Raw genomic sequence first — 27,462 nt, forward strand, 5'->3', positions numbered from 1 at the left:
TAATCCTGCGTTGATTATAAACACTGGGCTCTTTCGGGCGCCGCGAAATGTTTATTCCCCTGAAGATTGCATTGCTTTGCTTGTTCTGTAAATCATTCTATTTTAGTGGCAGCCCCTCATATGGTTCTTATAAAGCCGCTCCATTAATAGTTGTTTGTTGAAGGAATTGGTTTTAAGCGAGCATGTGTGCTGGATGTAAAACTTGCATTATGTGTTTCACTTAAAGTCTTACTAAAAAATGCATTTTGCGCTATTTGGGTAGTGAGTGCATATGCATAAAAAAAAGGATGGGGGTTAATGGAGTGTTTGCCTCTTGAGACTAAAAGTAAAAGCTTTGGTATCACACATAGGTGGGCTGATTTTAAGTGCATCTGAGTGCCACGCAGCACCTGACTGAACCCAGGAAGTCGATCAGATACACCGTGCTGCGCCCGGCCAAACACAACACAACCATCAGTGATGCCACAATGGCTGGAGTGGGAAATTATTTGAGCGGTCATGTGACACTGATTCCCAGACAGGCTTGTCTCACTTAGGGGGGGACACTGTACGTCTTCCCTGGCAGCTTTCAGGAGTCACAAGCTCCTCCACGATATTGATTTAACATTAAACTCCAGTTAAATCGAAACCCGGTTCAATGTGCGGCTGGCTCCCGGGCGCTCATGGGATGTTTGAGGAGAGCGATGATTAAGTGGTAAATTGGGACAGAGGAGTTGGTGGAAAGTCGATGAGTGTGCATTTAACGAGGAGGGTGTGGGTGTTGAGCATCTGTTGCTTTTGTCACCATGGAGAAGATGTTGGGAAACTACAGTACGACACGCTTCACTTTCCATCATCTCTGTAAATGACCTGTTGAAATCAAGGCTTTTATTACAGTGGTGGTGAACATTACTCAGCTCCCATAACTGTGTGGTAAAAAGGTTATGATTTATACCAAGTAAACCATACTGAAAAGGTTTCTTTCCACTATCTTTTTGGCTTTTCTCCATTTATGCTAAACCTGTTTTCTGCCTTATGGGCTCTGTCAGCCCTGATGATTGGCTATATGCACAGACAAACACACGGGTCGGGGGTCAGCGAGCCCTTGAAGAGTTTTGGGTAAGGATGGTGACAGCTGACTTGCTGCTAGGCGCTTTGGAAACATCACCAATGATGCCTCGCATCACACTCGATATATTTATTTGACTTGTGTGGACAAAACTGTTGAGGGAATCAGGAAAAAAAAGACAGACCTACTTTGCATTACATGTTTTTGCTTCAGGTGGCGGATAAACAAATGATTACCATGAAATCAGCCAGCACATCTCAAATACTAGATTTAGGCATCAGAAAGAAGTAGTGACCTAAATAAGACATTGTGTTCTTTGATTTCTATCATCTGATGTAAGGGGAATAAGAAATCGCATGGATCTCTGATATGTCTTTGTTGCAGTGCCCCCTCTTCTTCTCAGGTTGTTGTAATCTGTAGTAGGGCACCACAAGAAAATCAGAATCTAATACCGTTAAACTTCAATAAAAAACCTAGTTATAATTAAACGCCCAGTCCCTTTTACTAGCCTGGTGTATCTACACATTCAGACAAATACTACCTTTGGTTCTGGCATTCATGTGGATACCACCTGACATGTTCCACCCACTAAAACACTGTTGCAGACCAAGTACCCCCCTCATGGCAACAGTCCTCCCCAATTGCAGCAGAAAAAAGCAGCATGCCACACTACAAAAACTGTTCAGAAATGGCCTGTGGAGCGTGACAAAAAGCTCAAGGTGTCGACCTTGCTTCTAAATTTCCGAGGTCCCAATCAGCTCAAGGATTCTTGAGATGTGCCGGTACCCCAGATGTACCCCTAATTCAAGGTGGGGCCTGCTTGGATCGGACACAGGATCTCTAGGAGTGTGCTGACGGCACATCCATTTAGTCCAAGTGGGTTGTGAGGTGGGTTAATGGCATGTGCCACAGATGCTCATTCCGATTGGGATCTGGGGAATTTGGAGGCCAGGTTGACACTTTGAGGTCTTTGTCACATTTCTTGGGCCGTTCCTGAGGGATGTTTGCAGTGTGGCATGGTGCATTATCCTGCTGGGGGGCCACTGCCATTGGGGAGTTCATTTCACTGAAACCACGAGCACCAGAGAAGGCCGTAAGTCATTTAGATTTTCCGGCATGACGACAAAACAAGTGGTAACTCCCTTCCTCAATTACACGAAAGGTTATTTATGTTTCTTTAGTCCGTAAGGGTCCACCGATCAAAAGATGTGGTGTTGTATAGGTATACTGGGTGTTGTAATCTGATAAGAAGTTGAAGTCTAATTCCTATACAAGTTATATTCGTACTGGTTCAAATAAACAATTTATTTGTTAGTGATTTAAGCAAATAAAAGCTCGGGCTACTAATTGAAGTTTTAGGGTAAATGCCTGATTCTTCATTTAAATGCTCTTCCTTAAGTCCATCTGAGAAATGGAGCTTTGCAGATGTTATTTTGTTGATGTAGGACTGTCCTCAACTCAACTGAGCTTTAAGGAAAAACATGTAACTGGGTTATAATGTACTCATTTATACAATGAATAGTACTCTGTGCACTCAGTGTTCACTTTCATGCTTTATCCTTGTGCTGTGCCCGTCTTGTTTTTCAGATGTACTCTTAAGACTCTGGGGAAACTTGTTTGCATAATATCTCAACACATCCTGTGTCCCAACCACAACCCCATAACAGTCGATTCTTTGTGTTTACACTGAGTGAAAATACGCAGTTCTTCACACACAGTGCATATGCAGATACATATAATGTCAGTTTTTAAACATAATCTGTAAGAAAATAATACAGTGCATGTCTTAAATAGCCACATTCACTATGTGAATCAGTATTTGATAATGTGTCATTGGTGCTTTTTATCAGAGGCATCATAGAGGAATCCAGAAACACTACAGTGGAACATTTATTCTTGATGAGGGGAGAGAAGGATAAAGCGTTTTTATTGACTCAAACCTCAAGTGGTTTGTGTGCGTTGGATGCTGAGTCATAGTTACTTGTTACCTTGACTTATCCGAAGAGCATGACTAAGGATTCACGATAATGTTATTATTACAATGTTTTTATAAAATAATAATAATGCTTTCAGTCAAATTAATCTTTAACTGTTTTTACAGTGCATTTTGTCTCTTTTTCTATATATATCTTAATAAATTAGTCAAAAATAATTTAAGGGAGGTGTACAAAATGATACAGAAGGAGCAATTACACCTGGTGGATGGTAAAAAAGGCAACCCAAGGGTGAGAAAAAGCGAGAACCGAATGAAACGGATATGATTCAAGAGGTGCTGAATTATTTACACAGTATTATCATATGTGTATTATTACCATGATATCAATAATTCATTTTTAAGTACCAAGGTCATCGTCCATATCCATGATGACCATGCTTATTGGTAAATGTTGCAGATGAAAAAACAACAACACAAAAAAACATTTTCCTTAATTTGAAATAATGGGAAAAAAATCCCTTAGTTTTTATTATTAAGTCATAGTCATGATAATTGCAGTACAAAAATATTGATGTGTTCAAATTCAAGGACACTTTTAAGGTGACTTTTTATTAGGTGGAGATGACTTATCTACTGTGTTTTCAGCTGATCTACAAACAGGTTGTTGTTTTTTTGCCCTCAGAAAAAAAATTACTACATACCCTGCAAGAGCCAAACACGCTGAGCCGTTTCCAGGAACATTCTAGGGATGAATTGTAGCGGACATGAACAAGATTTCACATGAGAGTTTATCTAGTGTAGGTCTGAAGGGGGAGAAAAATCAATACAGCAGTATCTTAGACATAAATTCAATTTTAAATAACAAAAACTACATCGGCTGAATGCAGAGGCTTGTGCAATCTAACAAATATTGTTTCAGTACCTTATTTTACATTAATTATGCAGCATTTCTTAGCATATTCTCATTTTAAATATGTATGTATTTTGTTTATGAATACTTAATGATTAAAACTCGCTGTAAGCGTTCACATAAAGTCCAGACTGATCATGAGAATTTGAGAGTTTGTTTACAGAGGTCTTGAGTTAATGACTACCACAACCATGAGCCATGGAAGATTATGCAACTGCACCCCCTACTGACCTAGAAGTTAAATGCTCAGAGTCTGAGCTCCTCTAAGCATTAGATGAGACTCCCTCTGGGTCTGATTGGTAGAGGAGATACTGTTTCACTTCTGTGGGAAGGTGAAGGTCGTGAATCCCACCCAGTCTCTGCTTGCCCACAGTTTTCCTGATGTTCAGCCGGCACAGCTGCATTAAGGGAGACGTTCCTGGGGCAGTTGTCAGGGGGGAGAGAAGCAGGAGCCATGACAGAGAGATGTTTTGATTATTAGCTATTGCTTAGGGGCACTTGCCTGATGTACAGGCCGCAGTGAGTCTACTTGCTTAGTTTGGCTTGTATACCACCTGCTTGTCTCAACAGCCTCTCCACCAGGCTGTTGGGAGGCGCAAGGTCCAGTGGCTGTTTGCCCTCCGAGTTCCTGAGGGATCGATCGGCCCCGTGGTCAAGCAGGACTGACACCATCTCAGGGCTGGACAGACGGGCAGCGATGTGCAGCGGCGAGTCACCAGATGCACAGCTGTTCACACTGGCACCTGAAGGAGAGCAGAGACTAATGAGGTATGATGTCCTCACATTACATGAGTGGGGGAGAGGAGCTCTGACAGTTCAGTTAAAGCTTTTCTTCTCCTACAGCAGAGCACCATTATCCTCTTTATTGCTTACCTAAAAGACTTTGGGCCATTTCCTAGCAGGACTGCAGTCACTCAGGTTATGAATATTCAAATCAGGGAGCCCAAAAAATTATGCATGTTACATTAAGTAAAACAGCATGAAGAGCCCTGTGTGCATTTACACAAGCACTGTATTTAAGTTTACTTTTAAGATAATTATACTTTACTTAAGTATTTCCTTTAAATTTGACTTTGTACTTCTACTCTTATACATTTCAGAGACTAATTTGTGCTTTTTACTCCACTACATTTAACTGGCAGATTAAAGGGACAGTTCGCCCTAAAATAAAAGTACATATTTTTCCTCTTACCTGTAGTGCTGTTCATCAATCTAGATGGTCTTGGTGTGAGCTGCAGAGTGTTGGAGATATCGGCTATAGAGATGTCTGCCTTCTCTGGAACACAATGGAAGTGGATGGCACTCGGCTTGTGATGCTCAAAACACCGAAAAATACATTTGAAAAACTCAACAACATTGTCTCTTTCCGAAGATAATCCACAGACTTTGTTGTGAGCAGTTTCATGTCAGAACTATTTTCCATCTACTGAACCCACCATCTGTATCACAGTGCAGAAGGAAGCGTGCATCAACTGCTGTACCACCACTGGGCTAGCTGTCATGAGCACGAGCCTCTAATCCATGAGTAGATGCACGCTTCCTTCTGCACAGTGATACGGTTGGTGGGTGTATTTCGGTAGACAGAAAATAGTTCATACATGAAACTGCTCACAACAAGGTCTGTGAATAATCTAGAGTGACTGGGTCATGATTTCTGCATGAGCTTTGAGCACTACAGGTCAAGTTGTATCGAGTTCCATTATATTGGAGAGAAGGTAGATGTCTCTACGGCAGATATCTCTAACACTCTGCAACTCATACCAAAACAATCTAGACTGATGAATAGCACAACAGGTAAGAGAAAAAATATGGATTCAGAATTTTGGGGTGAACTGTTCCTTTGTGGTTCTACATATAAAAACTGATTCTTAACTAATTACATGTGATGGAGGAACTACCAAGATATATATTGAAGTGAAAGTAGCAAATCTGCAAAATGTAAAAATACCTCATTACAAGTGAACGTCCAGCAATGAAAATGTCCCTTGGGTAAAAGTATGTGAGTATTATTAACAAAATATACTTAAGTACAAGAAAATGTACACATGATGCAGAAGAATGGCCCCTACATGTGTTATTCTGTAATATATTTTTGGATAATGATGCAATACAATTTATTTCTGGTACTTAAAGTACACTTTGCTGGCAATATTTTTTGTTGTTTACTTGAATACAATTTTGAAAGCAGAACTTTTAATTATAACAGAGTATTGTTACTCTGGGTTTGATTACTTATACCTGCTGAGCAGAGTACTATTCCCACCACTGGAAACATATTGTCCTGATTTTGAGTAGCAATGCTATTTAGCCTGTGTGCTTTGTTGACACTGGCTTTACTTCATGTACATGTACATGCATTGTTTGGGGTTTTTCAGATTCCACTGCTGTACATGTAAAAACAACAGTAACATCTGCAAAATAACTTTTTTCCCCTTTTAATACTCTTAACTTCTGACCCACTGAAACCCAGAAATGTAGTTAAGTGGTAGCCCTTTCATTTGCCACAAAATACAGAAATTACCATTTCGGCATATCTTTATATTTGGTAAAAATGTCTGTGCTGATATGACATATTATATAGTTTCTGCTATTGTTTAAGTTTACAGAACAGTTTCTGTATACTCTGAATAGTGTATATTAGTGGACTGTGCTAAGGTTATGTTTATATTTACTTTTAGTTTCGTGTTAGAATACAGGCACAAGTTATTTATGATGGGTATGGTGCCATGAGGTAGTTTAGTGACATGACAAAAGGAGATTTTTTTTGATTATTTCTGATCCACAGAGGTCAAGAGAGGTCGCAGCATTGTCAAAGGGTATGGTGTATTGTTTACCTGTTTGACAAGCTGCGCTGTGCACCTAGAGGTGGCACTCACTTAGGTAAGGTAAGGTAAGGTAAGGTAAGGTAAGGTAAACTTTATTGTCCCCTAAGGGAAATTCATCTTGGTCACAGTGCTACATTTCATTGCTTCACTTGACACACACTTGTGCTTAAATGCCCTTTGACGCTTCATTTGCAGAAGAGGTCATTTTTCCCTTATCAGATCAGACAATGGCACCAACCTTGTCAGTACAGACAAAGACATAAGGGCAGCTATGTGGCAATGGAATCAAGCGAAGATACAGAGTGATCTTGCACAAAAAGGAATATCGGTGAAGTTTGGAACAGGCAAGTGAAATCAGTGATAAAGGTCTTTAAGTCTGTTCTGCATGAGCAAACAATAGACAACAAGTGTGTGCAGACTTTACTATGTGAGGTCAAGGCCATACTAAATTATAGACCACTAACTACATCATCTGATGACCCAAATGACATCGAAGCATTGACACTAAATCATCTGCTGTCGCTAAAGAAACAGCTCTCACTTCCTCTGCACTGTTCAGCAAGGATGACTGCTGCTCTTGTCATACATGGAAGCAGACTCAGTATCTCACAGACCTGTTTTGGAAGAGGTGGGTGCGTGAGTACTTGCCCAGCTTACAGGAACACCAAAAACGGATTAAAGTGGTGGTTGAACACTCTTGACGAAGGTCCAGGAGGACCGAAATGTTGGTGTTACTAATAAATTGTGAAGCTGAGCAAGAGCAGGGTGCAGGGTTTTCTGTTCAAAGCTTCAGGCAAAATCTAGCACCAGGAGATACTGTGATAATCCTGGATAAAAACGCCCCCAGGAGCTGTTGCCCTCTGGGAAGAGTCGTGCAAACTATAACGGACACTAAAGGACAGGTTCGTCGAGTAGTGGTCAAAACCAAGCCATTTTTAGTTTGAAAATGGCTCTTATTATGCATGCTATATTTTGAGTAATTATAAGTCCTCTGGCCTTATAATTAGGAGAGGAAAGGAACACCAAAATCAGGAAATATGTCATGTTTTATATGTTATATGGGCTCTGTATGAAGAAATTTAAATGATGTGTTCGCCAAAGACATGAAGAAATCTTGTGTGCTATCCTACAGAGTGACATCACTAATGTCACAAAGGTCAATCAGACCCCAGAGATGTGTATCCAACTATTATAAAACTCCAACGTTATTACAGCAGATGGTCCCCTCTTTACCCTAACAGACTGACACATTCATTGAAGAGCTTATAAGTTAAATCTAAAGGCATTCTTACCAAGTTGAAGCAGTTTCCTCACAGTACCCAGGTGCTGATTGGAGCAGGCGGTATGCAGAGGGAACCCTGATTGGTCGATACACTGATCCACATCAGCGCCGTGCTGAACAAGCAACTTGATGCACTCTGGATGACCTACACACAGTTACCAGAATCATCACAATGAGAAGTGATGCACTTGAAAGGATGTGCTTTGAAATCTGCTTGCTCTCGGCATTCCGGGGGGAAGAATATGCAATTGTTTTACTTTGCAGCTCAGAACAACACCGATTTCTATTTATATATTTATTTTTTTTGATACACTTTGCATGTCTCAGAGCTTTGCTGATGCTTTGGCACTCCTTGTGCATTTTTATAGTGACTGACGAAGCTGGTTCAGCATAGATTATCCATGCGCATGCAGAGGAATGTGACCTCTCACCTTTGGCTGCAGCCCGGTGGATCGGAGAGCTGGTCTGGCTGGTCCCCATGGGAGTCGCTCCGTGTTGAAGGAGCAACGATACGCAGGTCACATGGCCTCGGGCACAAGCTTCAGACAGGGGAGTTTGTCCGTCCACTGTTGAACTGTTAACCTGATGTGGGTGAGTGTATTTTTGAGACACAAGTCCGTTAATTTAAAGTGAGAATAATAAACAAATCGAGCAGAAGAAATCAGACATCGTGTGAGCACGAGTCAGTAAAGTGATGATAATTTAAAGAAATGATTATGAGCTTTTAATGAAGAAAAGGAGCCCTTCTGTGCAGAGTTTGCATGTTCTCCACATGTCAGCGTGCGTTTTCTCCTCTGGTTTCCTCCCACAGTCCAAGGACATGCATGTTAGGTTAATTGGTAACTCTAAATGGCCCGTAGGTGTGAATATTGAGCGTCTGTCTTTATATGTTAGCCCAGGGTGTACCCTGCCTGTCGCCCAATATCACCCGGGATCGGCTCCAGCCCCCCACGACCCCCAACAGTATGAGCGGTTACAGAAAGTGAATGAATGAATGATGATATTTATACAATAGCTACTGTAGGTGTGAATCAAACATGAAGTGCACTGTGGCGGTTTGACAGATCAGACTTTGTATCTGCAGATTTCTGTTTGTTAATGTGTCATTGTGCATGCATGGATGTGTTTGCATGATCCTGTCTGTCTGTGTGTTGGGTTAATCTCTTACTGATTTGCACCAAAACAAAGTTGAACCCAGTAATTATTGATATGGTTGCTTCCTTACTAGACCAGAGAAGAATTTAGGAGTTTCTTTAATCTTAGTCTCACCACCAGACAATCAGAGATCTCCAGCTTCTGATAGTCTGGGGACACTCCTTTCTAAAGTGTGTTTAAAGGGAAATTTCGGTTTATTTCAACCTGTCTCCTATCATCCTAAATTTGTTTCAAGTGACTAGTGACATAGAAATAATAGTTAGCATGTTAGCCGTTAGCCTAGATACAGCCGGGGCGCATAGTAGCGTCAGACCTGTTAAAATGTAAGTGAAAGGGCAACCTTCAAGTGCAAAGTTAGTCCACTAAACAAGCTTTTTTTTCCACAAAGACTGCCTCATATCGTTAGGATAAATGTCAGAGAACATATAGAAAATGACATGTAAATGTGTTGTCTTACCTTACCGGTGTGCTGCCATGTTTGTTTACCATTTAGCGCTGCTTTCCAAAGCGTGGCTGAAATATTGCGAAATACCACCAATCTCCAGAGCTATGCAGCCTTGCAGCAGCCATTCCTCCTCTCTCGTCCTCTACCTGTTGCGCCTCTCTCTCTCTCTCCTCCTCCGTTATACAATTTCACGAAGCTCTTTGTCAGTGTATTCTGGCTCAAATAAATAAGGGCGGCCATTAAACTCTGCAAAATCAAATTCCTCCTCCACAAAGTCGAAGTCTGGCAAAAAGTCAGCCATTATTCTATAAATCTTAATAAAATAAATGAATGAACTTTTCAGGCTACTGTCCGGTTCTGCCTTCCAGCTGTTGCTGCTTGTTCTCGTGAGATTTCAGGCACGGTATGAGATCGCTGCATGTTCTCGCGATATTTTGGCTGCGCTTTGGAAAGCAGACCTAATGGTAAACAAACACGGCAGCACACGGTTAAGGTAAGACAACACGTTTACATGTCGTTTTCTATATGTTCTCTGACATTTATCCGAACTTGTTTAGTGGACTAACTTTGCACTTGAAGGTTGCCCTTTCACTTACGTTTTAACAGGTCTGACGCTACTAGGTGCCCCCCGGCTGTATCTAGGCTAACGGCTAACATGCTAACTATTATTTATATGTCACTAGTCACTTGAAACAAATTTAGGACGATAGGAGACAGGTTGAAATAAACCAAAATTTCCTTTTAACAGACTGGCGAAAACGGCCGGCAACAAAACAACGCCTCTTGCATTTTTGAAAAGGACACGCCCTCCCGGAAATGTGCGCTGCCCCTTTTCTCGTCCGTAAGGAAACAAACACACAGAGAGCTTGAAAATGGATGCCGAGAGATTTAACTCTGTTTTATCAAACGTGTGCTCAGTCCACAAGATTGTGGAAATGAAGGACTTACAGCGACTTGAGCCATTTTGTACCGCTGCACGTGTTTCTAGTCGGACTATGTTTACGAGCACAAGAGTTCAGCGAGCCACCGAAGGACCTCTCTGCGGATTTACTATTGGTTCTGCAACGTAGGGAGTTTTTTTAAACTGAAATTGTATCTGCCCATCTAAACACAAAATCAGGGAGAAAGTCATCAGTCTTTAGTTAAGCAAAGCATATAAAGATGGACTTGTGAGTCTACTTTAATCTTGAATTTAGTTATATTGAGAAAAAAGTGATGCCTTACTCACGTTTGCCCCATTATCCACCAGAAGCTTGGCGCAGGACTCGTGGCCTTGTAAACAAGCTCCATGAAGGGGAGAAACCTGGTCCAGAGTGTTCAGGTTCACACATGTACCCTGTGAAGAATACACAGCACGTAGATTCACTGAAATACTGTAGATGCACATTAGGAGTTTTGCTCCAAAACAAACTATATACAACAAAATGGCATACAAGTTAAAGACTATCACGGTCTCAATATGATCAATGATGATTTTCAGAGAGCAAAACTTTTTCTAAATGGATAAACTCCATGTTCTAAGCAGTATAATGTAACCTATAAAGTTTTGTTAAACTTTACCTGAGCAATGAGTCTCTGCAGAGCGAGGACACGTCCATTAAAGGCAGCATCATGAATCGGGGACCAGTCTGATTCAAAGTCTATGCATAGACATAAACAAGTCACCCACAGCTCACTCAGTGTCGTTCTTTCAAATATGTTGAACATGCATTGAAATGACATGGTTAAACATTGTGTGCAATGCAGTGAATGCGCTCCAGCTGCAGCGCCAGCATATGCTGCCTGCGGCTACTCACCACTCATCAAAGGGTTGGAGAAAAAAACACCAGCTCCACTCTGACATGTAGTGTCTCCCCGGGTCTCTGTGTGTTCAGCAGACATACTTCACAGTGTCGCTCCAAAAGCTGTTGTTTTATGGCCGGATTGTTTCTCCTCACAGGTATTTTGTAACAGAGGCTGAACTGTGTGCTCCTCGGAGTCACAGGACATCTGATAGTCGTTTGGTCCTCATCTGTTTTCAGTGTTTTTGTGGTAAGTCCTGGTCCTGTGATGTCATTTCCTCTTTGACAAAGTATTTGCCTGCAGGAAACAGGCTGGTTGAGTTGAGCGGTTTGGTCTCAACCAACCAATGAAGTTGCAGAGGGAGTGGGTGAGGGGCCTGTTGAGCAGGTCTGTAATTTGAGTGCAACGTGACTCTGCAGCCACACCCATCCTCTTCAGCAGGGGATGGGCAGCGTAGAGCTGGTTGATGGGTAAAATAAAGGGAAGTGAACCTATCTGCTTCACTGTGACGCCATTATGCATTAGTGGTTAAAAAACTGTGCCCGAGTTTCTACATTTAAAGATACCATCTCTGTAGTTCCTCCCAGTGTGCCTGATTTAGGATAACACAGCAGGACATTCTCACTGATAAACCTTTTTTAGATGATTCTTCAACTTCATGTCTTTGCCTAGATTTTCATTAAAAAAGTAAGTTCTAAACTTTTTTAATGTGCCTCAGCAGTAATATTGCTGCCACTGCAGAGATGTCACAATTTATTTCCAGACATTCAAAGGTCCCCACCGATCAGAAATGTGTCTTCCTTATTGCTTGGATGTTTAACCTTCACTGTGCAGAATTAAGTCTGTGCAGAGTTATAATACTACTAACACTAATAATAACAATCTGAGCCTGTCAGTGGCAAAAACAAGCACTTTCAGTGGACGTGAACTCTTGTGCAAACATGCACTGAATGGTTACATTGGCACGTTTCATAGCTGCCTGTGGCTGCGCCCTTGCTCAATACTAGAACTTAAAAAAAAGTTGTCTCCCTTAGTCACTGAAGCACCGTTTCCACCAAGCAGTAGGGTACGATACAGTTCAGTACATTTCCACTGTGAAAAGTTGTGGATGGTACCACTGGAACTGTTCCATACGTCCCCATTTTTGGTCCCCCCTCTGTTGGGGTACCTAGCACACAGATCTGGTACTAAAAGGTGGAGCTGTGAACACTGCAGCCTGTTGATTGGTCAATAGAGGACGGTCACTCTGCTCAGGGCTGAGTTGTGGCTGGTTTTGAGGCTCATGTAACCACTGTTCATACCGTGGAGTGTTTTGTCAGTAGACTGTAACTATAAAATGAGAGGATGTTTTGCTGCCTCTTGCAGCAGCTGGAGTCGGAGAAAAATAATTCACTGGGCCAGCTACTGGCAACCTTTAAGGTGGAACGTTAGCTTGTAATGTTACTCAATGCATGAGTTGGCGATGTGAATCCATCAGCACACCTTTAATTTCAATGTGACAACTGTGACCATCACTTTAGTTTTTATATGACACACTTTATGTAATGAGTGGATCTTCAAGCATTTACATTTTGACCAGATTGTGTGAACTGCATATATCCCAATCCTCACTCAGAGAGAAAAAAAAAAAAGCGTCGTGGAGCGTTGTTCCTGTGGGCTTCGGCAACACTAAACCCCCGAGCTTGCCTGAGAAGGACTAAATGCACAAACCAGCTATTTTTAAATTTCCCATGGAGAGAGACTCTCACTGCAGCCTGTTGTATTTTGTTCTGAAAATGTCGTTCTGTGGACGATAAACGGGGTGCAGACTGATAAAGGAGGAAATACAGTGAGTGCTGGATGCAGCAGTGAGTGACAACAACCCCGCTAGAGTCTAGGTACCATGTCTGAAGGATTACTTTTGGTTCCAAAGGTACCATGTCGAGAGTGTTTGGTGGAAACGGGGCTTTAGACACAAAAACATGGGAAATACAGTCAGGTTGAAAAATACTAAAGTTACTCAAACAATTTCTTCCATTTTGTCATGGTAATGACATTTTGCTGAGATAAAAAGTGAGGAAAAAACATTAAAATTTCCCAAGAATAAAAAGTTCTTAATTCCATACAGTCTAGTGTAATCTTATTTTTATATATCTCATGGAAATCCACTTATTTTCCAGCCCTAATAGAATGTGGATGGGTGGCCTGATAATCAGACCGACCCTCCTTAAATTCAAAGGGTTCAGCAGCCATGTTAACAAGAATCTGCTCTGCTCCGGTGTCCTTGAGGAACACACTGAATCCCAAGCAGCTCTGGGGATATACTAACCTGACCTCTGACTTCCTCTACAGAGTTCAATTAAGTTTCTACACATCTGTATCTTCATCATAACATAAATCCTCTTCTAACAGCTGAACAGCTGTGTTATAGCATATAGTGTAGTCACCCCTATGATTCAGGCTGGTGGTAGTGCCCTTTGTTTGCTATAAATACAACACATTAATGTGTAATGGTAGAAGCTCTATCTTTCCACACAGAGCCATCCCCAGATGCACAGCACCAACAATTACCTGTTGTGTTTTGGGAGCTACAATCACACTGTCAGCAGACCAGCAGAGGGCAGCAACAGAGAGCAGATGTTTAAACAGCAAGTCGATACCAAGTGTATTCCTCAGGGAGTTGTTAATCCCTGGCAGCAGGCTACAAGCTTGCCATACAATTGACTTTGTGCCTTGTCAGAGAAGGTGCATATGGATTAGAATGCCATTGTACAAACTCAATGAATGCCCTCTCTGTAGTACTGAATAATGAAAGCCCTTGATGCTTTGTTTCCCCAAATAAATCTGCTTTAAATGTCCATGCGTTTTCTCAGATCTCCGTCCAGGCGCGCAGCTCCAGCAGTTGCCGTGACCTCTCCTGTGTCTGGACGGGGCGCACGTCTGCTGCATACATATTGGGAGGGAAATTATATCAAGTACAGGTTCTTAATTCTGGTGCAAGGCTTAACTGTGTGTGCACCAAAGGTCATCCTTCTTATCATGAATCTGAGGATGGGACCATTTCTGTTCATATACAAAGCATTTACTTTTAATTCTTTGTCGCTCAGATCTGACCTTTTCATTACTGCCTTTAAACAAAGAGAGAACAGGACTTTGTTTACGGTTTGGAAAGCCATGAACAATCTTCCTTCATCAAAATTAGAGGTTGTGTTCATATGAAAATCAGTCTTTTTTTCATGCTGTCTGGGTTAAAATTTAGTCAGTCCAACAGTCTCTCTTTTACATCTGCTCGAGCATATTTACTGATGCGTAACACAGGGTCTTTCATGCTGTAATACATGTCCAGTCCTGTTATCACAGAAGACTTGACCCACAAATAGCACATATGGTAGATACAGAGGTCATCACAGGTCACCACACCCAAATGTGATGTGGTTATCAAGTGGGTCTCCCACTGCTGATGTTTCACGAGTTTGGTTTACACCTCCAGAGGGCTCACGATACATTTATGTTGTAGTATCCCTGATGCTGGCATCACTCGTCAGCTAAGAAACTGAATTATGACAATGATAGCTTTAAGTTATCGAGAACTCTTTTTAAGAGATCAATTATGCAGCTGTGGCTCAGAGGTACAGCAGGTTCGATCCCAGGCTCATCGAGTCTGCATGTCAAAGTATCCTTGGGCAAGATCCTGAACCCCAAATTGCTCTCAATGGCTGTTCCATTGGTGTGCAAGTGCATGTGAATGGTTACTGAGCAGCAGGTGGCACCTTGTACGGTAGTCTCGGCCACTAGTGTGTGAATGCGACTCGTAGTGTTAAAGCGCTTCGAGTCGTCGGAAGACAAGGCAAGCTGTTTGTATGCATTGTGGTGTGCCTGCACTACTTTACTGTTTCTCCTATGATATGACTGTTATTTTATGGATACCTTTGATCAGTGTTTCCCAACTGGTGGGTCCCAGTCCAAAAGTGGGTCGCAAGTCCATTCTGAATGGACCACAAGTGACTTGCAAACGTTTCGAGTTTGTACAAAAAACACACTTATTTTTAAGTACGGTGAATTTAGTGCCGTTTCCTGTTATAAAATGAGCGACTAACAGACAGCTACTTGACAGAGACAGCAAACTAATTCGATGACATGGCCGAAAACACAAGTATGATGCTCAATGTATTACACTGTTTTTACCTTGAACTAATGACTGAGGAGAAATCTGGACCCAGTGGCTGGACCAGTTGGGAACCACTGCTTTAAATCAGTCTTTAATTGTTACCAGTTGCAACAATGTGCTATGGCTAGGATTATTTACACTGCTTAGTCTGTGTGTGGCGTCACGGCCACAAGAGGTCCTGGAGACACCTATTGTAGCAGGAAGTACCACAGAGGTGGGTCTGAGTGTTTGCAAGGTGTTTATATGTCTGTGGACAGATTTTGTTGTGCAAGATACAATCCCAAAATTTTACAGGTGTGCAGCTGAGATCAGAATGACGGCTGAGTCAAAGATGGGTGTGGTCAAAGCAAAAGGGCCGGAAGTAGGGAAAGGGTTGCTGGCCCCCCTGACTTTACGCCACTGGCTCACATTAGCATAGAGTTGCAGAGCATTGCATCACCAGTGGAGTGATCCTAGTGATTTTTATTTTGTATTTAATGGATGTGTTTATGTGCTTTGTCTTTTTATCAGGTGTTTTTATTTTCTTCTGCACAACTAATTTCCCTTTGATGATGTTGCAGTAATAAAATAGTAGATATTAAAGTTGCTCCACTGACTTACATTATGTAGAGTAAATCAGAATTGCTTTTTGAGCCCAAGACCATTTTCCCTCAGGATACATGAAATCAAAATGTCTTATTATGAATATATTTCAGTGTATTTTTTTAGATAGTCTGTATTTAACAGGCCAAAAATACTGTACATGAATCAGATAATTAAAACACACAGCAGCTTACTGAACTCACCTAACTTAAGGTCTTAAGTTAGACCTAAATCACACAACAGTCCTTTGTCGGGTTCCTCTTATTGTGGCCCAGTTAAGCTACAACTGCAGGGATTAAATGGAAGCACATGATGATTCAACCCCGTGATTTCTCCGAGAGCCGGCTCATGTACCCAGTCATTTCCTCTCCTTTTCTTGTCTTTTGCTCCTTTCCCCTGACACCGTAGCCCACTTCTTTCTTACTCCCTTTGTGCTCTCCCCTCTTCCCCCGGCCCCGCTGCGTCATGGCATCCCCCCGGCTGGAGACTTTCTGCTGTCCGAACCGAGACGCAGCGACGGAGTTTGTGGTCACCTTCCAGCCCGTCCTGTTCGGGGCGTTAGGTCTGGGGAGCGCCACTCTCAGCCTCGTGTTTGCTGTTATACAAATTCTACCGAAGCGTAAAGGATACAGAAGACTCGGGCAGTATCCGCTGCCGAGGCCCGCGTCTTCCTCACGGATATTGTTCATCATCAGTATTTGTGACATACTGGGATGTACAGGTAAAGCACTAACTGCTGTGGGCCTAGTTTTGATCATACATGAAAGAAAGCACTTTTACGCATCGTGGTGTTGCTTGCTGGATCCAATTACGCACGCAAAATGCTTTGTTTTTAACCCTTTTGTTGCACCTGATTATGCAAACAGAAAGAAAACATAAAACATAATTATCCAGCTAACATAAAAATATAACTAACTAATATAACTAACATGAAAATGTAATTTTTCTAGCAAAAAAAAGAATCTTACATGACGCTTTTGCAGCATTTTGAGTCAAAGTACAGGCTGTAAACATGCCCAAGCCTCTCTTCTTCAAATGGGAAACTTGATTACAAACTTTAAAAATGCAAATCACATGTCACACCTTGATAAAGTTTGTACAAATAACATGAATTTAAGTTGTTGAGTTCTGATTCAACTTGTTACGAAACAAAAGAATGAATCACGGTCCTCTCATGTGAGTCATGAATGACTCCTCACCACCACAAACCCCCTTTTTTTCCTCCACTTGATTTGAATGCAGCATTGTTCTTAAAGTAACCAATACTTGCAGGTTTAACAGCACACCAAAGGCTGCACATTATTCTCACATTGTTGCTCTGCTTCATATCAGAACCAATGTGACACTCCAGCTGTTCATTCATCACTTTGCCTCTGCGCTTGCTGAAAGGGAGGGGAAGGCAGATGAAGTCATGTATTTCTGTGTACTTAGTGCCCGGCGAGATTCATCCACCACTGTAAAGTAACAGCTTGAAGCACCCCCATGATACAGTTTAAAACAGAAATGCACAACAGCGTGTAGTCTGCATCACATTAAGATTCTGGGAGAGCTCCTGTTTTCCCACTCCACTGCGAAGAGTCTCATGCAGGAAGTGGAAACACCCTCATAAAACACACCTGGAGGTAGTTCATATTTCCATGACATAAAGCTGCTATTAAAAGGACTCCCATGACTGAGTCTAATTAATTAACTCACTTAATAATACAGAATGAAATGATGGTTTAAATGTTAATTAAACCCAGAACAATTCCACTTCCCCCTTCATTGTTTTTGTTTGTATGTCTTCCTCTTCCTGGTGGAGCAGGATTTGTCCAATTTGCTCCACAATTAGAGATCACGTGTTGTTTTTTCCTCCTGCAGGTATCATTGTAAGGTCATCCGTGTGGCTAAGCCTGCCGAACATCATGGACCGCGTCTCAGTGGCCAACAGCACTGATGCTTGGCCGGAGGTCTTCTGTGTTGGCAGTGCGGTATGTGTGATGCTCTTTGACAAAGCTTGACCTCGTTCGGTGGCAGAACAAACCACATTGTTTAAGTGTGTCTTGACGGATGACAGGAAGTGGAAAATACAAAATAATGCATGATCCTGGAACAATCAGGATTCCACACAGGCTCAACAAGCATGTGCACAGCCGACTGTAAAATCAAAGTCACAGATTGACCTCAAACGCAAGGCACAGTTAGTCATGCTTCTTACTATGTGGATGATCAGACTTATGACCAAGGTGTCCTATGTATGTGTTACAGATGTGGATCCAGTTGTTTTTCAGTGCTTCTTTTTGGTGGACCTTTTGTTATGCGGTCGACGTCTTTCTGGTGGTGAAGACATCTGCAGGAATCAGGTGCTTGGAGCATCATTATCACCTCAACATCTCCCACTATAGCAACAAGACAAAGCGCAAAGCTTTAAACTGAGCCGAGAACATGTGAAACATCTTCCTTTCACTTATTTTCACATTGTTTTATAGATGTAATCCTTCTTCTCTCACGACTAAATTTGCAAACACCCTGAAACTGGTTGGAAATGGTCTGAGTTTTAAACACATTTCTTGTGTTTCAGTTGGCTGACAGTATGTTTTCCTCCCCAGTTTGTGTGGTGCATTTGATTTCTGTACTGAAAAAAAAATCATCCTCCACATTCAGAGCTGCAGCATGTGTTGTGAGCTCAGTCTCATGACTTGTTTCTTTCCCCATCAGCACCATTATCCTCTACCACATGATTACATGGGGTCTGGCTGTGCTGTTGTGCGTCGAAGGAGTGGCCATGCTCTACTATCCATCCATCTCTGAGTAAGACTCTTTGTTGTTCCTTCAGACACACCATCACACACCCTTTGGGCAATTGTCTCGCAGTCTTTTCTCCTCCAAGAGCCAAAGACCGTCTGTAATGACTGCGACGATGACGTTCAAATGACCTCAGTCCCAAAGCTAATTTCATGATTTTGTTGCATTTCTGTGCAGCTGTGAGCAAGGCCTCCAGCACGCCATCCCGCACTATGTCACCACGTATGCACCGATGCTGCTTGTCCTTGTAGCCAACCCTGTCTTCTTTAACCGGACCATCTCTGCAGGTCAGGTCCTTGCCTGCTCTCAAATCTCTCTATGTCAAATAATTTTATCACACATGCACTTTGGCTTAAATATCCACCTCTCTCGTCTCTTCAATCTAGTGACGTCTTTGCTAAAAGGACGACAAGGAATCTACACAGAGAACGAGAGACGGCTGGCCAACGAGATAAAAATACGCTTCTTTAAAATAATGCTGGTGTTCTTCATTTGGTATGTTGTTATACATTATTATTTGGATAAACTTAAAGGAATTGTTTGACATTTTGGGGAGTGAGAAGATTGTAGTTTCATATTTACAGCACAGACATGAGAGTTAGCATTAGCTTAGCTTAGCATAAAGACTGAAACACACCAGCTTTTTCCACAGGTAATGAACTCCATCTATTAGCACCTCTTAAGCTCACCAGTCAACATGTTAAGTCTTGTTTACTCCACACGAAAACCAAAGGGAAAAGGTAACACATTGTGGTTTCATGGGGATTACGTGCCAGACTATCTCTTGGCCAGGCTCAGTAAATTCCTGGAGTCTTAGTTTGCTGGTTGCCTGGCAGCGTTACAGTGAAAACAGGAAGTTACTGTGCCAAGAAATAATGGGGGCACCCGTGAAACCAAAACATGTTGTTTTTACACTTTTTTTAGTAAGCATAGTCCCCAAAATGTTGCACTATTCCTTTAAAGAATCACCTCAATGCATTTGCAAGTGTTATATTCTCAACTACAAATCATGTCTTCTTGTTTAAATTTGGTCTCATATCAATTAATGTATGAAGTTACATTGAATCAGCGTTCCTTAATTGATCCCGTATAGGCAAAGTGACTTGATCATTTGTTAAGCGTCACTTAAGTATATGATTTGTACCTTTATTTTAAAGTGTCACTGAGATGGAGACATTTTGCTGTGATGTAACTCTGGTAGTAATGTGACTCTCACAAGGCAAACTCATGAAGACATATATGTCAAACTAATTAGCCATTGTTTTCCATCAGAGTTGGATAATACTGTAATTACAGCTGTAGAGTTTTGTTTGCGGGGGGCAAAAATAAGTCAGAGATTTAATGACACATAATATTTTTCCTCTGATGTTTAAGCTGGGTGCCCAACATCATCAATGAGAGCCTCCTCTTCTACCTGGAGATGCAGACGGACATCAACGACAATGGTTTCAGGAACATCAGAAACACCGCCCTCATCACATGGTTTATCATGGTGGGTTAAAAAACATCAAAGCACAGAATTAAAAAAAGTCGTTTATCTAACACCTGACATTACTCTGCATTTCGTCTCTCTCAGGGTATCCTGAACCCCATGCAAGCTTTCCTCAACACCCTGGCCTTTCACGGCTGGACGGGCTTCGATGTCGACTTCAGACTGCAGCGGCGGAGAGAGCTGGCCTGGGACTCGGTTTCTACTTCAGCGCCTAACGCAGCCGGCCATAATTCCACAGTTGGGACTACTCTGCTCTACCAGAGTCATGTCCAGGATGCCAAGAAGAGCATGATGGGGAACGGGCAGCACCACTCTGACGCCATCAGCGTCCTATCAGAAGGTAACTGGGCTATGAATGGTAGTAACAGCTCACCTGTGTATCAGGGCTGGTGAAGCTCTAGAGCATCCTGTAGTTGTCTTTTGGATGACATCATTAACTGTCTGAACACTTTTTTTTTCTACTTGTTTTTTGTTTTTTTTTGTTATTTTATAATGGTGATTAAATTAATTTCAGTGGCAAAGCTCTGGAGACACTGAAAGTTAAAGCTCTTTGTGGTGATTTTTTAACAGTAAAATACTTGTTTAAACTCCTGCTGGATAAAATACTGAAGCATGTAGTGCATAATTACCTGTTTTGATCAGTGGTATACTCATAAATGCAGTATCCTGAAATTACGCTGCACAGAAAGTGACACATTTTTTGATAATACCAAACTGACGAACGCAGAGTTGCTCCCATTTTGCATTTATGAGACATGCTCTTTTTTTAACCATGAGTCCTGACCTTCTGTTACAGGTGCCAGTTATCACATTAAGCTTTAAATTATTATTGGTATGCAGAGAGCAATTGCAAAGCTGTTAAATATATATATGAAGCATTTAGAGCACACTCAGTTGCCAGTTTATTAGGTACACCTAACTAAAAGTAATGCAGTCTAATACAACAGCCCTGTGATAAACCTTCACGGAGCTTATATGTTCAGGGATTGTTGAAAATATATTAGATATTAACTGTATAGTCATTTTGGAGACTGATATTGAGTTTACTGTCATTAATATAAATGCAGGGATATTTAACAGTATTGCCTTCGATGTGGGATTTATTGCAGCAATCTTGTATTACAGTGCTTTAGTTTAGCTAAGTGTACCTAATAAACTGGCAACAAACTGTAGATTGAACACTGATGTACATTCACTGGACAAAAATGTCAATATTTATTCTCTCATCCTAGTAACACTGAGTGATGACACGGGCCTTTTTTACACGTGACATTTAGACATGTGCAGTAGGAGACGCACAGGTGTAAATGATGGCTCAATTCAATTTAGCTGCTTCAGTTTCAGGGTCCCAGTGCTGTCCGTGCTGTCTCACAGGGATACTTGAATAGGACAGAGCCATTGTTAATGATATTAGTAACACCTGTGCTTTCCCTACGATGGCCTCTCCAAATGTCTGCTGTGACTAAAAGCCTGTTTGATAGTATTAAATGTATTTTGGGATGATTTTGTAAAGCATTTTATACCATTTTATACTATTTTGTTTGTGCACACTGTAGATCATGTACAAAGGCTATTCAATGTGTTGTGTCACCATTTAGTGTCTCTGAAATGGCAAATCTTTAGAAATAAAGTTAACCCTTTAAAGGATTCATGCTTTTCATTCATTTATATAGCCTTTAACCTGTTTTGTGTAAAATGCATGAGTAGATTGAAAAAAAAGTTTCCACATTAAAGGGACAGTTCACCTCAAAACCAAAATTACACATTTTCCCTCCTACCTGAAGTGCTATTTATTGGTCGAGATTTTTTTGGTGTGAGCTGCTGAGTGTTGGAGATATCAGCTGTAGCAATGTCGACCTTCTTTCCAATATAATGGAACTCGATGGCACTCGGCTTGTGGTGCTCAAAGCGGCAAAAAATGACATTTGAAAAACTCAGTGGCAATGTCTCTTTCCAGAAATCATGACCCGGTTATTAAAGATAATCCACAGATCTTGCTGTGAGCAGTTTCATAGAGGAACTATTTTCTTTCTACCAAACTACACCCGCTAACGAATCACCGTGCATAATGAAGCGTGAATCTGCTAATGGAAAAGAGTCACATGCTCCTGACAGGACAAGATTTGAAACATTAATGGCGTCCTCCTCCGCTGAGCTGTAACGTTAGCTAGCTCAGTGCTGCTAGGTAAGCTAGCAGTAGATGCACACTTCCTTCTGTGTGGTGATACGGTTAGCAGGTATAAAGAAAATAATTCCTACATGAAACCGCTCATGATTTCTGGAAAGAGACATTGCTGTTGAATGAAGGCAGACATCTTTACAGGTGATATCTCCAACACTCTGCAACTCACACCAAAACAATCTAGACTGATAAGAGGAAAAATCTGTACTTTGATTTTGGGGTGAACTACAATGCATGTGTTAAAATTCCCAAAATACATTTGTGAATCAATGCACATTTGCGATGGAGGGATGTGTAAATGCCAGGTCAATCTCTCAGTGGCTAAGCAGTTTGTTAGCTGTGAAGGTGTCTTGTGCAGCCCAGTAATCTACCCCTATTTTGTCTTGCTAGGTTCAGAGTCTAGTACAGTTGAAATCCACATTTCCAGCGAGCTACGAGACTATGAGGATGTAGACGCTGACGGAGAATCCTTGGAGAACTCTGTGAGGCACTAGCTGGGTGATCAACAACCCGCCTCCCTCGGCTTTTCCCTGTGTGACATTGTTCTTTTAGTTACTTTTGTTTTTTAGATTGTCTCCTCTTAGCCTCTTTTATCCGGTTGAGATTTTACCCCAGATATTTTCTGGTCACGAGATGTCATTAGTTGGTACAACAAAAATGAGTCTGATTCTTGATTCTAAGCTTTTTATTCCTTCCCTAAGCTTTTTAAATCTGCCTGCAGTACAGTGCAGTGGAACCATGAACTGTACAGCTGAACAATCCCGAAGCTACTGCACTGTCGTCAGTCAACAGAGTAAACATGACATTTTTGTATTAAAACCTCACAGGCTGACCTTTACGTGTGTCTTAAGTGCCTTAGGAAAAAAAATTCTCCTGGCATATTCACTGAATTAGATGCACGCTGGTTTAGTGATGTGCACAGAATGGAATAAGCTACTTAGTGTTGTTGTTTTTTTTACTGTATTTGTAGTTGTCCATCTTGTATTTTTGCACACATCCATTTTATACTTTATTAAATTTACAAAATATTTGTAAAAGGTTTGTTGATGACATTTTCTTGATGTCTTTTGTGCATGGGTGGATTACTGAATGAGACAAAGACACAAAGAGATGCAAAGGAACTGCAAAGAGACACAAAATAAATACAAGGAGGCACAAAATTACCTTTAACAGACTCACACAACTACATAAAGACATAAAACATCCACAAGGAAACACAGAATGACCAAGAAGAGATGCAAACCACCACAAAGTCTTTGCGCCTTCCACCTACTTTCACCAGCCACTTTATTAGGAACACCTTGCTAGTGCCAGGTTGGACCCCTTATATTTTTATAACTGCTTTAATTTTTGGTCGCATAGATTCAACAAGGTGCTGGAAACATTCCTCAGATTTCAGTCCATATTGACGTGATAGCATCACACAGTCGGCTGCACATCCATGCTCTACTGGATTGAGATCTGGTGACTGTGGAGGCCACTGGAGTACAGTGAACTCATTGTCATGTTCAAGAAACCAGTTTGAGATGATTTGAGCTTTGTGACATGGAGCGTTATCCTGCTGGAAGTAGCCATCAGAAGATGGGTACACTGTGGTCATAAAGGGATGGACATGGTCAGCAACAATACTCAGGTAGGCTGTGGTGTTTAAACCATGCTCAGTTGGTACTAAGGGGCCCAAAGTGTGCCAAGAAAATATCCCCCACACCATTACACCACCACCACCAGCCTGAACCGTTGATACAAGGCAGGATGGATCCATCTACCATCTCGCTACCATCTAAATGTTGCAGCAGAAATCCAGAGTCATCAGACCAGGCAACATCTTTCCAATCTTCTATTGTCCAGTTCTGGTGAGCCTGTGTGAACTGTAGCCTCAGTTTCCTGTTGTTAGCTGACAGGAGTGGCACCTGGTGTGGTCTTCTGCTGCTGTAGCCCATCTGCTTCAAGGTTGGACGTGTTGTTCGTTCAGAGATGTTCCTCTGCATACCTTGGTTGTAACGAGTGGTTATTTGAGTTACTGTTGCCTTTCTATCAGGGGCCCATTGTCTCATAACCTGCCCATGCTTTTGAGTGGTTCCAGACAAACAAACACACTGAATTAAAGACACAGACTCCATGATTTCTGATATCAAAATAGAGTGATTTATTTGAGACACTGAATGACTTCAACGTTTTGTCTTGGAAACAGGTGACCGCACCCTGGACCAGGGTGCAAGAAGAGATAGTAGCCGTCACAGCACTTTATTTCATACCGGGCTCCTTAGCATGCCAAGAATGGCCACCAACCCACAGCCCAATTCTCAGTCTGACACAGACAATAATGGCTCTCAGCAAATGAAAAAAAAAAGTCAGAAAACAATGAACTACCCATTAACATCCAATTGTGACACTTAAAAACAAAACAAAAATAAAACGTTGGCCCTTCAACTTCCAGCAAAATCTGAACATTTGCTGTATCCACTGTTACAAAAAGTGCACTTCACATTGCTTTAGCAGAAGTTGACTGAAAAAGAAAGGGACCAGAAAAAAAGGCAAATCAAAGTGGTGGCAAGTTGGTTTGAAGTTAGTATCTTTTTCATGAGATCCCAGTACGCAGATGGAGCCACGCTTACTGCACACTGATGAGGTTCAGCCCACAACACAGGCATTTCAAATCTGATCAGCTGGCAGCATTCGTTTGGACCTAATAAGACCAATCATAGCTTCTTTTTTTTAAGCAACAGCAGGATTTTTGCTTGACCTCCACCTTCTGGTCAAAATGTGCTCTGAATTTTCAGTAGATTGTTCAGAGGAAAGTGCCAAAGAGAAACCATGGTAATTAAGCTGTAGCTGTTTCCCCACTCAGGTCTTCATCATACTCTTAACATTGATTCTGTCATGTCCTGTTCCACATAAAAGTTATAGCAGAAACCAAGCAGGAGACTGGGATGACTCCTTTCTCCCGTATTGTTGACCAGATAATTCTCTAAACGCCGGTAATGAGGCGCACATTTCTTCCATGGCTTTCAGGGATCGGTAAAGGAAAGCAAAGCTGCTTAACACATCTGTGTCAACGTCATTTGTGACTCACTAGAAAACAAAACAACTCGATGTGCTGGATGTGATTGGCCCACTTGAAAAAAGACTGTATTAAAAGAAGTTGATGACACATGCACTTCATTTAAAAAGGAACTCTCGTCACGTGTTGTCGGCAAAGACGTGACAGCTCTAGCCGTTAATGAGCCCCTACAGGATGGCAATAAAGTGTACTGTATATAAACATATATACACAGTATATAAGTCTGTGTATTAATCTAATTTACATATCTTTACATTCTTAAATTTACATCCAAAAAAGGGAGAAAATTCTCTTTGTAAACCACACTTTTCACATCTTGTCCACAAAATGACATTTTCTAATTTCGAGTGAATTGAGCAGGTCATTTTAGGAGGTTAGGACTGTTTCTTGGCAGGTATTTCCTTTTGTTGACCTGATGTTAAACGTGAGCTAAGAACTACCTTGTAGCGGCACATTCGATTTTTGACTTTCAAAAGTCCATCTGTGGAAAAAAAGAAGCAAGAAGTACTCTTGAAACAAACTATTCTCCACTGAGAAGAAGTTAAGCACCCTGTCAACAGACAATACCAGTGCTTTTAGTATCGATGTTACTTTTAATCACGTCCCCAGTTAGTTCGATTGGACATGAGGTAACATTTGCTCAGAGGAATTCTAAAAAAAACCACAATCTGTCTTTCATAATTTGTTGCCTTTTCCAGCCAAACACGTGTCTCATTAACACTTTTCTCTTTATATAAAACTCATCTTTGTTTCCACCCTTACAACCCGATAACAGCTGGACCAGTGGCCCGGAGGGATCGCAGCACTTTCTCATTAGAAACCTTTTAAAACACGGATGCACCCAGGGAGTTGGATTCAGTCCAGTCTTGGGGATCTCTCTACCAGCTTCCATTATGTTTCCAATAGGCGTATCATAAAACACACGTCAACAAACTGTAAGGTGCACTGAAGTCAGTTGGTGTTGGCTCCTCAGAGGCTGCTGCAGTCATCTGGTTTTACTCCTGTTAGGGGGTTTGTTTCGCTCCACCTCACAGCTTTTCTCAAGCAATGAGTGTGTTTGCTGACGTCAGAAGAAGGCAATTTGCTGCACATTCCAGGATTCATCATCAAAGTCTCAAGTCGGCTATTTTCGGAGATCAAGAACACATACCTAGAGAGTAAAAATAAGGTAGCATTAATAATACATTTCAGGCAATGTGTTTTGTTTTTTTTTGGTTTTTTTACTAATTGTTCTCAAAGGTCTTTCAGTCATTTTTATTTCCTGGTAACAAACCAAAAGTGAATAATGAATATTACTACTTCATCATCACAGTGGCTTACCGAGCCGTCTGACGCGCTGGCACCAACTTTGTCCCCGGTGCTGTTCCAGCACACCTCGAAAATACCACCAGTACCCCTGTAGCTGTGCACCAAGGCTCCAGTCTGAAACAAGAGTGTCAACAAATTAATATCCAACTCCATCAAGAGTTAGCAATCACAATGAGTTCTCTCTTCTGCTGTGTGAATCACACACTTACCATGGTGTTCCAAATGTGGACACACTTATCAAAGGAGCCGCTAGCGAGGTGCTTGCCGTCGGGGCTGAAGGCCACACTGTAGACGGGTTCCTGGTGCTTGGTCAGCGTGTGAATACAAACCCCTCGCTCTACGTCCCAGAGTCGTACTGTCGAGTCGAAAGAGGCGCTGTGGGTGTGGAAAAGACAGTATGCAAAGATGAGACATGAGAAGCACCAATGATTCCTACACACTTACCTTTAGGTATCCTCGGTCCATTCTTGGTATCATATTCCACGTGTTTGAAAAAAATCTCAAAAATTGACCAAACTAGTGG

The 27,462-nt window shown here is 41.6% G+C and overlaps 3 protein-coding genes across 4 annotated transcripts in view; 1 reads left to right on the top strand and 2 right to left on the bottom strand.

Annotated features, from left to right (window-relative positions):
• Nucleotides 1-3,468: 3,468 nt before the first annotated feature.
• On the bottom strand, nucleotides 3,469-11,738 carry LOC117251099 (ankyrin repeat and SOCS box protein 9-like). 2 transcript variants are annotated; one of them, XM_078174539.1, is made up of 8 exons: nucleotides 11,398-11,738; nucleotides 11,162-11,241; nucleotides 10,830-10,937; nucleotides 8,433-8,583; nucleotides 8,012-8,146; nucleotides 5,087-5,170; nucleotides 4,449-4,637; nucleotides 3,469-4,312 (listed from the first exon to the last, which is right to left on the bottom strand). In XM_078174539.1, the coding sequence occupies exons 1-8, from the start codon at nucleotides 11,480-11,482 to the stop codon at nucleotides 4,158-4,160; spliced, it is 987 nt and encodes a 328-aa protein (XP_078030665.1). In that variant the 5' UTR covers nucleotides 11,483-11,738; the 3' UTR covers nucleotides 3,469-4,157. The 2 variants fall into 2 exon arrangements, with proteins under 2 accessions (XP_078030665.1, XP_033472978.2); XM_033617087.2 differs by lacking the exon at nucleotides 5,087-5,170 and having other exon boundaries at nucleotides 11,398-11,732.
• A 4,708-nt stretch (nucleotides 11,739-16,446) lies between these two features.
• gpr143 (G protein-coupled receptor 143) lies at nucleotides 16,447-23,607 on the top strand. The gene is made up of 9 exons (XM_033617143.2): nucleotides 16,447-16,833; nucleotides 17,973-18,082; nucleotides 18,360-18,454; nucleotides 18,810-18,902; nucleotides 19,074-19,183; nucleotides 19,283-19,391; nucleotides 20,271-20,388; nucleotides 20,473-20,728; nucleotides 22,961-23,607. The coding sequence occupies exons 1-9, from the start codon at nucleotides 16,578-16,580 to the stop codon at nucleotides 23,062-23,064; spliced, it is 1,251 nt and encodes a 416-aa protein (XP_033473034.2). The 5' UTR covers nucleotides 16,447-16,577; the 3' UTR covers nucleotides 23,065-23,607.
• A 1,085-nt stretch (nucleotides 23,608-24,692) lies between these two features.
• tbl1x (transducin beta like 1 X-linked) overlaps nucleotides 24,693-27,462 on the bottom strand; it is a 32,280-nt gene continuing 29,510 nt past the window's right edge. The window contains exons 13-15 of the mRNA XM_033617702.2: nucleotides 27,149-27,314; nucleotides 26,952-27,053; nucleotides 24,693-26,781 (exon numbers count right to left, since the gene is read on the bottom strand). Of these exons, the coding sequence (XP_033473593.1) occupies nucleotides 26,755-26,781; nucleotides 26,952-27,053; nucleotides 27,149-27,314 (295 nt within the window). The 3' untranslated portion in view covers nucleotides 24,693-26,754. The remainder of the gene's footprint in view (nucleotides 26,782-26,951; nucleotides 27,054-27,148; nucleotides 27,315-27,462) is intronic.

The sequence above is a fragment of the Epinephelus lanceolatus genome, chromosome 14, assembly GCF_041903045.1.
Source record: "Epinephelus lanceolatus isolate andai-2023 chromosome 14, ASM4190304v1, whole genome shotgun sequence".
In the NCBI taxonomy this organism is placed as follows: domain Eukaryota; kingdom Metazoa; phylum Chordata; class Actinopteri; order Perciformes; family Serranidae; genus Epinephelus; species Epinephelus lanceolatus.